Source organism: Onthophagus taurus, chromosome 1, assembly GCF_036711975.1.
Source record: "Onthophagus taurus isolate NC chromosome 1, IU_Otau_3.0, whole genome shotgun sequence".
Classification (NCBI taxonomy): domain Eukaryota; kingdom Metazoa; phylum Arthropoda; class Insecta; order Coleoptera; family Scarabaeidae; genus Onthophagus; species Onthophagus taurus.
Window position 1 is genome coordinate 765,385 of NC_091966.1, and position 15,011 is coordinate 780,395.

The 15,011-nt window shown below is 31.5% G+C and overlaps 1 protein-coding gene across 2 annotated transcripts; it reads right to left on the reverse strand.

Moving 5' to 3' along the window:
• Positions 1 to 1,738: 1,738 nt before the first annotated feature.
• Positions 1,739 to 13,106, reverse strand: LOC111417965 (protein SCAI). Of its 2 annotated transcripts, none has more exons than XM_023050402.2 (8): positions 12,671 to 13,106; positions 12,406 to 12,588; positions 7,941 to 8,039; positions 7,395 to 7,883; positions 7,157 to 7,344; positions 6,875 to 7,105; positions 6,655 to 6,825; positions 1,739 to 6,538 (listed from the first exon to the last, which is right to left on the reverse strand). In XM_023050402.2, the coding sequence occupies exons 1-8, from the start codon at positions 12,766 to 12,768 to the stop codon at positions 6,294 to 6,296; spliced, it is 1,704 nt and encodes a 567-aa protein (XP_022906170.1). In that variant the 5' UTR covers positions 12,769 to 13,106; the 3' UTR covers positions 1,739 to 6,293. The 2 variants fall into 2 exon arrangements, with proteins under 2 accessions (XP_022906170.1, XP_022906169.1); XM_023050401.2 differs by having other exon boundaries at positions 6,640 to 6,825.
• Between the last annotated feature and the right edge of the window lie 1,905 nt (positions 13,107 to 15,011).

The window sequence follows — 15,011 nt, forward strand, 5'->3', positions numbered from 1 at the left end:
AACAGGCGCCGCTATCAACTCTCGGAAAACTTCGAGGGACCTCGGAAAAATTCGAATACACAAGCGCACTAAAAATATCTAATCATCTTACTTTTAATGGGTATAGATAGATACAGGTGTCCGAAAATTCTTTTTCATAATCAGGGGTACATAAATAAATAAATATTATTAAGATTTTTATTAATTTTTTTATTGAATTTTATCGACAATGTATAATATAAGTCGTGAATAATTTCAACGGGTTCGCCGAAACAAATACAACTTATACGCGACATTAGAATACAAGTGGGGTAGGTTCTGTAAAGGGGTGAGGATTTTTCTTTTTATTTTGGGAGGATTAGAATTATTAATTAGTCGTGGAATGTAAAAATACTTCGCACGCCTTGTCGCCGGCGCTTCCGTCTAAAACCAAAGTAAATGTACCGAAAATTTGTAAGCTATCGCCAGCGACGCCCCATTTCTGCCTTTTTGATCCTTACTATTTCATCATTGCACTTTTCCGTTTATTATCCGTTTAATCCGTGTCATTCGAGCGTCGATTTACGTTTGTTACGCTAAGTTGAGTTAAGGAATTTTGATATGATTTAGCAAAAATCTAATTGTAAGTAAAAATGGTGCGTTAATAATCCCCTAAACAGTTTTCTTTTTCTTTGTAAATTTGCCTTTAAGCTCCTCTAACTGAAAATAGTACCGAAAAAAACTTATGTATTTGTACATAAACCGTGCAATTCTTTTTTAATTAATTTTATCTTACAATGATCGCCAATGCAGCTACACGAAATTACCTTTATTTATTGCTAATTACGTTCAAATTTAATTATACAAACTTAAACAACTATCTTTATAATTACATTTGAACGTTTTAGCAAAATTTATTGAACACATTTCGATTTGACGTGCCCTATTTATTTATTTTTCTTTATAATCATGGTAATCGTGTGATTTTAAAAACGCTAAGTTCTGTACAGAAGAGGAGTTTTTTCTCGCTATCGTGAAGCCTTATTATTTTTTTTTAAGAGAAAACCTTTATGGATTCAGTGAATGTATCGAACACTGATTCGCTATTAATATTAAAAATTAAATTTAAACCATTTTTATCATTATTTCGTTTTTTTTTTAATAATTAGAAGTTTCGATCGTGTTCTTAGTTACGAAGAAGAAAATGAACGAAACATCTTTGTAAATGCTATAATATAAGTAATAATAATTAACTACGTGAATCTGGTCGCGGTTTCGAGTTACTTGTTGGTGACTACGAGGAAAAGGACGTGTGGTTATGCGTTTTTATATCACTTTGACGAGATGCGAGTAAGAGATTTGTAAGAAAGAATTTTTTTTCTACAGAAATCTATGTAGTTATAACAATTTTAAATAATACAAATAATTTTTGCCAATTGTTCAATGCAATAAAAGTTAGATTCAGAATTTCTGCACAAATTTTATTAATATGAAATCTTTTTATACAATATTTATGGTAAATTTCAATTCTTTAATATATGTAGCAAAAGATATATGATTTTTTAAATAAAATCAACGAAATCCAATTTTGTAAAAAAATGTTAAAATCACTCGAGTAGAAAAAATCATAACTTTGGTTCTAATTAAGATGGAGCGATTAGCTTAAGCTTAAATTAAAGATCAATCTCTATAGAATATTTATGGTAAATTTTAATTCTTTAATATATGTAGCAAAACAGATATGATTTTTTAAATAAAATCAACCACATCCAATTTTGTAAAAAAAAACGTTAAAATCACTCGAGTAGAACAAATCATAACTTTGGTTCTAATTAAGATGGAGCGATCAGCTTAAGCTTAAATTAAAGATCAATCTTTATAGAATATTTATGGTAAATTTTAATTCTTTAATATATGTAGCAAAAGAGATATGATTTCTTAAATAAAATCAACTAAATCCAATTTTGTAAAAAAATGTTAAAATCACTCGAATAGAAAAAATTATAACTTTGGTTCTAATTAAGATGGAGCGATCAACTTAAGCTTAAATTAAAGATCAATCTCTACAGAATATTTATGGTAAATTTTAATTCTTTAATATATGTAGCAAAAGAGATATGATTTTTTAAATAAAATCAACCAAATCCAATTTTGTAAAAAACATCGTTAAAATCGCTCGAGTAGAACAAATCATAACTTTGGTTCTAATTAAGATGGAGCGATCAGCTTAAGCTTAAATTAAAGATCAATATTTATAGAATATTTATGATAAATTTCAATTCTTTAATTTATGTAGCAAAAGAGATATGATTTTTTAAATAAAATCAACTAAATCCAATTTTGTAAAAAAATGTTAAAATCACTCGAGTAGAACAAATCATATCTTTGGTTCTAATTAAGATGGAGCGATCAGCTTAAGCTTAAATTAAAGATCAATCTTTATAGAATATTTATGGTAAATTTCAATTCTTTAATATATGTAGCAAAAGAGATATGATTTTTTTAAATAAAATCAACCAAATCCCAATTCTGTAAAAAAAAACGTTAAAATCACTCGAGTAGAACAAATCATAACTTTGGTTCTAATTAAGATGGAGCGATCAGCTTAAGCTTAAATTAAAGATCAATCTCTATAGAATATTTATGGTAAATTTTAATTCTTTAATATATGTAGCAAAAGAGATATGATTTTTTAAATTAAATCAACGAAATTCAATTTTGTAAAAAAAATGTTAAAATCACTCGAGTAGAAAAAATTATAACTTTGGTTCTACTTAAGATAGAGCGATCAGCTTAAGCTTAAATTAAATATCAACCTTTATAGAGTATTTATGGTAAATTTCAATTCTTTAATATATGTAGCAAAAGAGATATGATTTTTTAAATAAAATCAACCAAATCCAATTTTGTAAAAAAATGTTAAAATCACTCGAGTAAAAAAAATCATAACTTTGGTTCTAATTAAGATGGAGCGATTAGCTTAAGCTTAAATTAAAGATCAATTTCTATAGAATATTTATGGTAAATTTTAATTCTTTAATATATGTAGCAAAAGAGATATGATTTTTTAAATAAAATCAACGAAATCCAATTTTGTAAAAAAATGTTAAAATCACTCGAGTAGAAAAAATCATAACTTTGGTTCTAATTAAGATGGAGCGATTAGCTTAAGCTTAAATTAAAGATCAATCTCTATAGAATATTTATGGTAAATTTTAATTCTTTAATATATGTAGCAAAAGAGATACGATTTTTTAAATAAAATCAACTAAATCCAATTTTGTAAAAAAACGTTAAAATCACTCGAGTAGAAAAAATCATAACTTTGGTTCTAATTAAGATGGAGCGATTAGCTTAAGCTTAAATTAAAGATCAATCTTTATAGAATATTTATGGTAAATTTCAATTCTTTAATATATGTAGGAAAAGAGATATGATTTTTTAAATAAAATCAACCAATTCCAATTTTGTAAAAAAGTCGTTAAAATCACTCGAATAAAACAAATCATAACCTTGGTTCTAATTAAGATGGAGCGATCAGATTAAGCTTAAATTAAAGATCAATCTCTATAGAATATTTATGGTAAATTTCAATTCTTTAATATATGTAGCAAAAAAGATATGATTTTTTAAATAAAATCAACCAAATCCAATTTTGTAAAAAACATCGTTAAAATCGCTCGAGTAGAACAAATCATAACTTTGGTTCTAATTAAGATGGAGCGATCAGCTTAAGCTTAAATTAAAGGTCAATCTCTATAGAATATTTATGGTAAATTTTAATTCTTTAATATATGTAGGAAAAGAGATATGATTTTTTTTAATAAAATCAACGAAATCCAATTTTGTAACAAAATGTTAAAATCACTCGAGTAGAAAAAATCATAACTTTGGTTCTAATTAAGATGGAGCGATCAGCTTAAGCTTAAATTAAAGATCAATCTTTATAGAATATTTATGGTAAATTTCAATTCTTTAATATATGTAGCAAAAGAGATATGATTTTTTAAATAAAATCAACCAAATCCAATTTTGTAAAAAAATGTTAAAATCACTCGAGTAGAAAAAATCATAACTTTGGTTCTAATTAAGATGGAGCGATCAGCTTAAGCTTAAACTAAAGATCAATCTCTATAGAATATTTAGGGTAAATTTTAATTCTTTAATATATGTAGCAAAGGAGATATGATTTTTAAAATAAAATCAACCAAATCCAATTTTGTAAAAAAACGTTAAAATCACTCGAGTAGAACAAATCATAACTTTGGTTCTAATTAAGATGGAGCGATCAGCTTAAGCTTAAACTAAAGATCAATCTCTATAGAATATTTAGGGTAAATTTTAATTCTTTAATATATGTAGCAAAAGAGATACGATTTTTTAAATAAAATCAACTAAATCCAATTTTGTAAAAAAACGTTAAAATCACTCGAGTAGAAAAAATCATAACTTTGGTTCTAATTAAGATGGAGCGATTAGCTTAAGCTTAAATTAAAGATCAATCTTTATAGAATATTTATGGTAAATTTCAATTCTTTAATATATGTAGGAAAAGAGATATGATTTTTTAAATAAAATCAACCAAATCCAATTTTGTAAAAAAGTCGTTAAAATCACTCGAGCAGAACAAATCATAACTTTGGTTCTAATTAAGATGGAGCGATTAGCTTAAGCTTAAATTAAAGGTCAATCTTTATAGAGTATTTATGGTAAATCTCAATCCTTTAATATATGTAGCAAAAGAGATATGATTTTTTAAATAAAATCAACCAAATCCAATTTTGTAAAAAAGTCGTTAAAATCACTCGAGTAGAACAAATCATAACTTTGGTTCTAATTATGATGGAGCGATCAGCTTAAACTTAAATTAAAGATCAATCTTTATAGAATATTTATGGTAAATTTCAATTCTTTAATATATGTAGCAGAAAAGATATGATTTTTTAAATAAAATCAACCAAATCCAATTTTGTAAAAAAGTCGTTAAAATCACTCGAGTAGAACAAATCATAACTTTGGTTCTAATTAAGATGGAGCGATTAGCTTAAGCTTAAATTAAAGATCAATCTCTATAGAATATTTATGGTAAATTTCAATTCTTTAATATATGTAGCAGAAAAGATATGATTTTTTAAATAAAATCAACCAAATCCAATTTTGTAAAAAAGTCGTTAAAATCACTCGAGTAGAACAAATCATAACTTTGGTTCTAATTAAGATGGAGCGATTAGCTTAAGCTTAAATTAAAGATCAATCTCTATAGAATATTTATGGTAAATTTCAATTCTTTAATATATGTAGCAGAAAAGATATGATTTTTTAAATAAAATCAACCAAATCCAATTTTGTAAAAAAGTCGTTAAAATCACTCGAGTAAAATAAATCATAACCTTGGTTCTAATTAAGATGGAGCGATCAGCTTAAGCTTAAATTAAAGATCAATCTTTATAGAGTATTTATGGTAAATTTCAATTCTTTAATATATGTAGCAAAAGAGATATGATTTTTTAAATAAAATCAACCAAATCCAATTTTGTAAAAAAATGTTAAAATCACTCGAGTAGAAAAAATCATAACTTTGGTTCTAATTAAGATGGAGCGATTAGCTTAAGCTTAAATTAAAGATCAATCTCTATAGAATATTTATGGTAAATTTTAATTCTTTAATCTATGTAGGAAAAGAGATATGATTTTATATATATATGAAAAGAGAAAATTTTCATTGAATTCACCGTAATAGAAAATGCCATAACTTTGTTGCAAATTAAGATTAAGCTATTAAATTAAGATCAAAAGAAAGATCGATTCGAACAATTGCAAAAATGATTTTAATTTTTTTTATTTTAATAAATTGCTATAACTATGTATTGATTCCATTTTATTAATTGGTGCTCTACTTGTGTGCATTTCTCTTTAAAGATAACTTTTAAATATCATACTGTTTTAAAGAAAGTTAAAAACAAGAAACGAAATAAGTCAGCAATTAGAACGTGTTATGTAAAGATATATTCGTTAATAACGAGCTTTGAACGAGGATAGGAGGCTATTATCACTTTCGTCTTATAAATAGTTACGGTAGTATCAGCGGCAATAGTATTATTAATCATTTCATTATTATTATTATTATTAATAGCGGTGAGATTCGTAGTATGAGTATGAATAGAAGGCGCCGTAACTTGTTGTGAGCGGTTGCCCCGTTCTAACGCGGGGCCAGTCCAAAAAAAGCGGCGCAGCGCATCCCCGTAAGTCCAAAGGAGCATCGCGACCGCGCAGAGGAGAAGATGTGAGGCAACGGTCCTCCTCCTTCTCCTTGATGGGGAGGAGGAAGCCCTGGATCAGTCGATCTCGTTGCTTTCCATAAAATGGGCTCGCACCTCCAGGTGAGCCGCCAGATCCAGCACCAGGTGTTGTAAGGACGGATGCTCGAGGAGCTCCGCTTCCGGTAGCGGCGGTTGACACCGAGGCCTGTACTGGCGACCCCGAAACCCACGATGGAGGTGTAACACCACGTCGCAAAATACGTACCGTAAAAGAAGTAATCTTAAGAAATCGTCACCGAAGAATTGAAGATACGATGATTCTATTTAAAAAAAAACAACAATAAAAAGAAAGAGATCTTTATGATACTTCTTTTTTGATTATTCTAAATTTGATTGCTACATTTGTTTCTACTCTACATACCTTCAGCATACTCACCAACTCTAGATCTTGTAAAAAGTCTTGATGCTTCAGTAACGAATCTATCAACGAAACTTTGACATCTCTCCCAGTGATGGATTGGTATACTGGTTAAGTTGCAACAATAACAGAATGCTGTGAGTGGTGAATGAAGGAACAAAGTGAACAAAGATCCATTATGCTGTTGATCTAAAAAGAAAAAAGCATTAATTTTTTTTTAATTTAGTTTTAATTTTACCTTGAAATGCTGGTGGTATATCTTGAGGTGACATCAATGTGACTAAAGGTTGGCCAAAATATCTTGGGATGTGTTGAAATACAAAACTATTGTCCGAATCGACGATGACGAAAAGAGGACGTCTGGTGAACGGGTATAAATCACCCGGATATAAACAATGGGCTTCTTTTTGTTTTTTATGTTCGCCTTCGCGTTTTGAGCTGGTTAAGACTCCTCCAAGATCGTATCCCACTTAAAAGAAATTAATTAGAAAAATTACTTTAATAAGATTATTTTATTTACTATCTTCTGGATGTTTAACAGTCGAAAAGCACCCATCGGCGGATAAATATAAAAGAAGAGCACCGTTCGTTGGTAATTCTTTAAAACCACTCGCTAAAAACACTAACACTTGACTTAAAGTTGGTTTATATAACAAGTATTTGTGAGGGTTTTCTCTTCTTGATGGTCGCTCTCCGTTTTCCATAAACCTAATAATTAAAAAAAAATAAATTTAAATTAACTTATAAACATTTTTTACCCTTTAGCTCCCGGAACGCCATAAGGGACTCTTCCAGGTGCAGGAGACGCGTCATAAATATGATTGTAATCATCTTGCGGCTCCCTTTCCAACGTTTGTATCATCCTAAACATATCCATTGTTAACTCTGAAAATTTAACTTGTTCCGATGAGCTGCCGACTATTAAAATTTCTTGTAGCGTCAAAGACATAAACTGAGATTTTTCAACGGGCGGTGTAGTGAGCGGACTGAGCCTATGGGATAAAACGATCGGGTTTGTATCGGGATGTAAAACTGAAACTAGGGAATCTGCGTTAATAAAGGCTTTGATCTCGTCGAGCACCAGGCTCCATTCGATTTGGTCGTCCGGTTCATAGGTGCTCGTGTAATCGGCTATGTGCCGATCGAGTTCGATTATTAACTCTCGAACGAGCTTCATCCTTCGTAGTAATAAACACACTACAATAAATCGAGCGTAGTAACGTAATTTTTTTACCATAAGTTCCGATCTACAACATTATTAAAAAAAACAATTTTTTTTTGATTAAAATTTTTTTAAATGTTACCTATCTTCTTTTGCTGCTCGAGAATAATATGCTCTACCTCTTATGGCTGCGTAAAACGAGTATGCTTCATTCAAATAATTGGTCTCACTAGTTCTTAAACTGAAAAATTTAAAGAATAAGAATATCATTTATGGAATGATTAAGAATGTTATAAACAATTTAAGAACATCATACAGCGATGCAGCTCGGGAAGCACCTTACAACATTCTTCTTTGAGTAGTAAAACAAAATTATATGTCAGATTCTTCACATTTCGTGGAATCAATCAAAATGATCAAATTTACCATGAAAACCTTTCTTGGATGCTTTGGTCTACCTAGGGGTAATACTTGACAGTAAACTAAACTGGAACTCACACTTAGATAAGGTGAGGAAAAAGGCCATCATGGCAAACCAGATCTGCCGCAGGCTCCTAGGAAGGAACTGGGGTCTCAAACCACGAATGGCTCATTGGGCCTACGTAGCAATAATCAGACCCATGGTCGCCTACGCCTCATTGGTTTGGTGGCCAAAAACAAAACATAAGACAGCTCAACAACAGCTGGCACAAATCCAGCGGTTAGCATGTCTTAACATAACGGGTGCAATGAGATCCTGTCCGACGGCTGCTTTGGAAGCCCTACTCGGTCTCACACCGCTCCACATATATATACAAAAGGAGGCAGCCTTAAGTGCCTTATCACTGAAAACAGTTTCTTCACTCAAGTTGATGCAGGGTAATCTCAGAGGACACCTCGAGATCCTACAATTTCAACCAACCGTATAAGGTCATATTTAGTAGCAGGGATGATTGGGCGAAAGGAGGGCCTCAACTAAAAAGAGGAGCCCTAGCCTGGTACACCGATGCTTCAAAGACAGTAAGATCTGGAGTAGGCATGGGCATCAGTGGACCAAATAGCCACATCAAATTGCCCCTCAGCTCGGACTTAACAATTTTCCAAGCAGTTCTTGCTATAAACTTCTGCACCGCTTTGAACCTACAGAAGGGACAAAAAGGTGCATCCATAAACATTTTCACAGACATTCGGGCCGCCTTAAAGGCAATTCAGGCCTACACGTGTGGCTCCGCACTGATTAGAGAGTGCACCAACAACCTGAGAGAACTCGCTAGGGGCAATGATGTTACCCTATGGTGGGTTCCAGGTCACAGCAACATTGAGGGCAATGAGAAGGCCGACAAGCTGGCAAAAGAGACAGCAAACACGCCCTTCATTGGACCCCAACCTGGATGTGGACTACAAAAAAGCCACCTAAAACAAATAATCAACAACTGGGAGGCTTCAAAGATAGCCTTACGCTGGAAAGAACTTCCAGGTCACAGACAAGCGAAGAGTATGATAATTCCGTCGCAAAACAAAACCAAAGAGGTTTTATGTCTCAGCAAAGGGGATCTAAGAACGCTCTCAGGCTACTTAACCGGCCATGTGCCCCTAAAATACCACCTCTTCCACATTGGACAAGCTGGGGATCAAACTTGTCGACTATGCAACGACGAGTCAGAAACTGCTGAACATATACTGTGCAATTAGGTCGCCAGAGGACGTCTAAGGCACAACGTCTTCGGTAAAACTCCCCTGTTACCTACCGACATAAAGGTTCAAGACCTCAGGACAATACTAAGGTTCATTAAGGACCTACATTTGCCCCAAACCTTTGGAGGGCTAAAGTTACAATAGATCTTATAGGTCGCGGTAACGAGAAGGGCCGCCTGCTCAGCCCGGCAGCAATAATAATAATAATAAAAAAATGGATGCTTTGGTCACTAGGAAGACAGATTTAAAAAGGTCATGATCGTCTACAATAGAATATGTCAGTGATCCAAGCCGTATTTCAGCGAGGAGAAAGGATATGCGTCGAAAAGAATTTGAAGAAAAAAGAAAGATTTCTAGAAGATGTATTTCCGAAAAACAGTTACACTCTCATAGATATCCAGCGAGCCATCAAACAATGTAAGCAGAGGAAAGACACAGTAAGTACTGTATATAGCAGCCGGATTTATCTGCCTCCCTTATGTGTCAAGGGTGACGGAGCGGATTGCAAGGTCAGCAAAAGTTGGAACGTAAAAGGCCGTAAAATCGAGTGCCGCATCAACGAGTACAGTCGTCAGTTGCAGAGCATTGCCACAAAAGCGTCTAGGTCTAGTGTTAGATCTAGTATCAGTTCAATTAATCTGAAAATGTTTCCAATCGAATTGAAATATTTTAACAAAAACCAATATTTTTTTAGTTACAGGTATCTTTATAACAAAATCAATTTTTTTAATACTTTTATTTTGACTTGCATCAATCATTTTTCCTATAGTCCAAACTCTTTGAACGTTCTGAAAAGCATCCCCATGAACTTTGTTAATATCTACCGTCATTATCAAGTAATATAAAACTGTTTTCTACTGATTTAAGACATTTAGACACACAGCAATCAACTTTTTCTATTTGTTGGTATCTTTGTAGGAGTTTTAAAAACATAAAAATTGATTCTCTTTAATTCATTCATCCTACATCCGTCATCTATAGATGCTTTTAGCTGATTAGAACCATTTGTACTTACACCAATCAACTTTTGTCATACTCCAAACTCTTTGAACGTTCTGAAAAGCATCCCCACGAACTTTGTTAATATCTACCGTCTTTATCAAGTAATATAAAACTGTTTTCTATCGATTTAAGTCATTTAGACACACAGCAATCAACTTTTTCTATTTGTTGGTATCTTTCTAGCAGTTTCAAAAACATAATAATTGATTTGCTTTAATTCATTAAACCTAGATATGTCATCTATAGATGCTTTTAACCGATTAGAACCATTTTGACTTGCACCAATCAACCTTTTTCATACTCAAAAATTTTTGTAACGTCTAGAAAGCATTTCCATTAATGTTTTTGATATTTTCCGTCTTTATCAAGTGATCTAAAACTGTTTTCAATTAATCTAGGTCATTTTCTCAATGGATAGCCATGATTTCGGTGTCTACCCAATGGATTGAGTACTAAAGTTATGATTTTAACTACAGTTCTTTGAGTTAAACTGCTTCCAATTAATTGGTTGTGTCTACCTTCTGTCTACTTGGGTCTCTTTCCTCTCTTTCCAAGTTCTGCTCAATCTCTTTCTGCCACTAGTCTCGTTCTTTCATCTCCACTCAGTGTCAGTCTGTTTCTAGTATTCATTCATCCTACATCCGTCATCTATAGATGCTTTTAGCTGATTAGAACCATTTTTACTTACACTAATCAACTTTTGTCATACTCCAAACTCTTTGAATGTTCTGAAAAGTATCCCCTTGAACTTTGTTAATATCTACCGTCTTTATCAAGTAATATAAAACTGTTTTCTATCGATTTAAGTCATTTAGACACACAGCAATCAACTTTTTCTATTTGTTGGTATCTTTCTAACAGTTTCAAAAACATAATAATTGATTTGCTTTAATTCATTCAACCTAGATATGTCATCTATAGATGCTTTTAGCCGATTAGAACCATTTTGACTTGCACCAATCAACCTTTTTCATACTCAAAAATTTTTGTAACGTCTAGAAAGCATTTCCATTAATGTTTTTGATATTTTCCGTCTTTATCAAGTGATCTAAAACTGTTTTCAATTAATCTAGGTCATTTTCTAAATGGATAGCCATGATTTCGGTTTCTTCCCAATGGATTGAGTACTAAAGTTATGATTTTAACTACAGTTCTTTGAGTTAAACTGCTTCCAATTAATTGGTTGTGTCTACCTTCTGTCTACATGGGTCTCTTTCCTCTCTTTCCAAGTTCTGCTCAATCTCTTTCTGCCACTAGTCTCGTTCTTTCATCTCCACTCAGTGTCAGTCTGTTTCTAGTATTTTTCGCGAGTCTCTTGAAGAAACTTAACTTGCTGCTTAGAATTAAATACGAATCATGGACTGCGTTTTTCTATCAAATGCACAAAAATCTCTTAACCAATTTGTACTTTCAAGATGGTACTTAATAGCTACTTGAGGTTGTCTTTGATGTGGTGATGAAAGAGGAATTTTGCAAGGAATTGATGCAAGACTTCATAAAATTATTTGGATTTATATATATAAAAACGCTTATTTTTAACTGAAAATTAGTTGAGAGTTTATGAAGAATACAAAAAAGTTAAGTAAAGTTATTCTGATGGTTCCATTTTCTATCTACAATAAGGATCACCTAGAATTGTCGATTTCCGCGGTTTGAAAAGTTGCGAATCGTAAGTAAGTTTCCTTGCCAGTGGAGGACTGGTTGCTTGTAATAAGTAAGTTTTGGAAACTTTTATTTTCCTGCAGTGTTTCCTGGATATTGAAAAAGCGCCAACAGGCGTTGGAACGCTTTCTATGCGACCCGCGCACATTTTCTCTTTTTTTTTCTGGTGATAAAAACACCGTAAAATAAGAAATGAAAGAAGTCGAATAGATAAATCTTTCCATAGAATGTTAAAAATGAAATAAAACTAGGGATAAATTTAAACTTACTAATAATGGTAGTAAAGTTGACCAATCTTAGACGCAATTTCGCCAATCTGCCACCTTTTCAACCCATATTTACTATCCAAAACTTGGCGATGTTGCTGTTGAAACTTCCAAAGTTTCGTGTATATGTCGAAAGTTCTGCCAAAATAAGCCTGCCACTGTTTGTGGCCATACTGTGGCAAATCTCTGCAAAATCACAAAATCAGACTCAACTAATTCACTATCAATCTTATAGGTAGAATTTAAGAATTAGTAAGATTTTTCCTACCTTAACCCGTTGAAGAGTTGTTTCGACTTTTCCAGTAGATGACAGAACTCCATTACGATTTTTCTCTCGTGGTCGTCCATGCTCGCCATTCCTACCATGTTTTTCCGCGGCACTCTTTAATTTCTTTCGCCCGTTATCACCCCCTCGAAACAATCATATCGTCGCTTTCTCGGTGCGTGGACACCTTCTTTAGCGATCTGCCTCCGCGAAACGTTAACGCGGACGACAGACGGACGACATCATCATGGACGACGACAGCGCCGCGACGTCGACGGCGCTATTACGTCACCCTATTTATCACCACCCGGTTAACTTTTTAACCTCAACCAACCTACGAAAAGATAGGGAACTTTAAAACGAACCGACTTTATTAAGGTGTGACTCATTTAGGAATACTAATTTATGGGGGCGTTTGTATACTTTAACGTAGGCGTTTTTGAGGGGGTGGATTTTGGTTTTTTGTTTTAAATGTGGGCGATGATGATTATTTCCTGACGTATTACTTTTGTGTTGGCTGCGAAAATCAATAGGGGTGTTGGTTCGGGCGACATCTTTTGATGGGTGGATAAAACGAAATTTTTATTAGTTAAGGGTTGTTTTTGATGATAAAATTACAGAATTTACAGAATAATTTTCAAGGTTTTTTATAGTAATGATTAAGAGATGGTGGGTTGTATTGCATCAATTTTCTTTTTCTTTTAATAAAAGAAAAGTTTCAGTAAAATTCTGTTACATCAGATTGTTTCGAGTGTTTTAAAATACCATTGGATAATCCTTGGATCTTTATATTCACAAATAAGATTTAGACAACTTATTAAGTTTTGTCATTTTATGACATTAGTTGGGTTAGGTGAAAATGACAGACATCTATTGTTAATTGTTTTCAAGAGAAAAGTAATTAAATTATTATTGATTATTATATACCATCTTAAAAAATATGTTTTAAGCTTTCATTTGACGTATAGATCATTCCTTCATTTTCACAAATAAGGTTTAGACAACTTATTACAGTTTTGTCATTTTTTAATATTAATTGGATTGGGTGAAAATGACAGACATATATTACTAATTGTTTTCAAGGAAAAGTAATTAGATTATTATTAATTATTATATACCATCTTAAAGAACATATTTTAAGCTTTCATTTGACATATAGAACATTACTTCATTTTCATAAATAAGATTTAGACAACTTATGAAAGTTTTGTCATTTTATAACATTCGTTAGATTAGGTGAAAATGATAGACATTTATTGTTAATTGTTTTCAAGGATATGTAATTAGATTATTATTGATTATTATATATCATCTTGAAGAACATATTTTAAGTTTTCATTTGACATATAGATCATTCCTTCATTTTCACAAATAAGGTTTAGAGAACTCTTTAAAGTTTTGTCATTTTATAACATTAGTTGGGTTAGGTGAAAATGACAGACATTTATTGTTAATTGTTTTCAAGGAAAATTAATTAGATTATTATTGATTATTATATATCATCTTGAAGAACATATTTTAAGCTTTCATTTAACGTATAGATCATTCCTTCATTTTCCCAAATAAAGTTTAGACAACTTATTAAAGTTTTGTCATATTTTAACATTATTTGGGTTAGGAGAAAATGACAGACATCTATTGTTAATTGTTTTCAAGAAAAAGTAATTAGATTATTATTGATTATTATATACCATCTTAGAGAACATATTTTAAGCTTTCACTTGACATATAGAACATTTCTTCATTTCCACAAATAAGATTTAGACAAGTTATTAAAGTTTTGTCATTTTTTAACATTAGTTGTGTTAGGTGAAAATGACAGACATCTATTGTTAATTGTTTTCAAGAAAAAGTAATTAGATTATTATATACCATCTTAGAGAACATATTTTAAGCTTTCATTTGACATATAGAACATTCCTTCATTTTCACAAATAAGATTTAGGCAACATATTAAAGTTTTGTCATTTTTTTAACAATAGATGGATTAGGTGAAAATGACAGACATATATTATTAATTGTTTTCAAGGAAAAGTAATTAGATTATTATATACCATCTTAAAGAACATATTTTAAGCTTTCATTTGACATATAGAACATTCCTTCATTTCCACAAATAAAATTTAGACAAGTTATTAAAGTTTTGTCATTTTATAACATTAGTTGGGTTAGGTGAAAATGACAGACATCTATTGCTAATTGTTTTCAAGAAAAAGTAATTAGATTATTACTGATTATTATATACCATCTTAGAGAACATATTTTAAGCTTTCATTTGACATATAGAACATTCCTTCATTTTCACAAATAAGATTTAGGCAACATATTAAAGTTTTGTCATTTT

Coding starts and splice junctions, on each gene's coding strand:
- LOC111417965 (XM_023050401.2), bottom strand. CDS start 12,768: ATGGTAGGAATGGCGAGCATGGACGACCACGAGAGAAAAATCGTAATG. Junction 8,040..12,405: donor CAACTTTACTACCATTATTA/GTAAGTTTAAAT, acceptor TAAATTTTTCAG/TTTAAGAACTAGTGAGACCA. Junction 6,826..6,874: donor TATACCACCAGCATTTCAAG/GTAAAATTAAAA, acceptor TTTTCTTTTTAG/ATCAACAGCATAATGGATCT.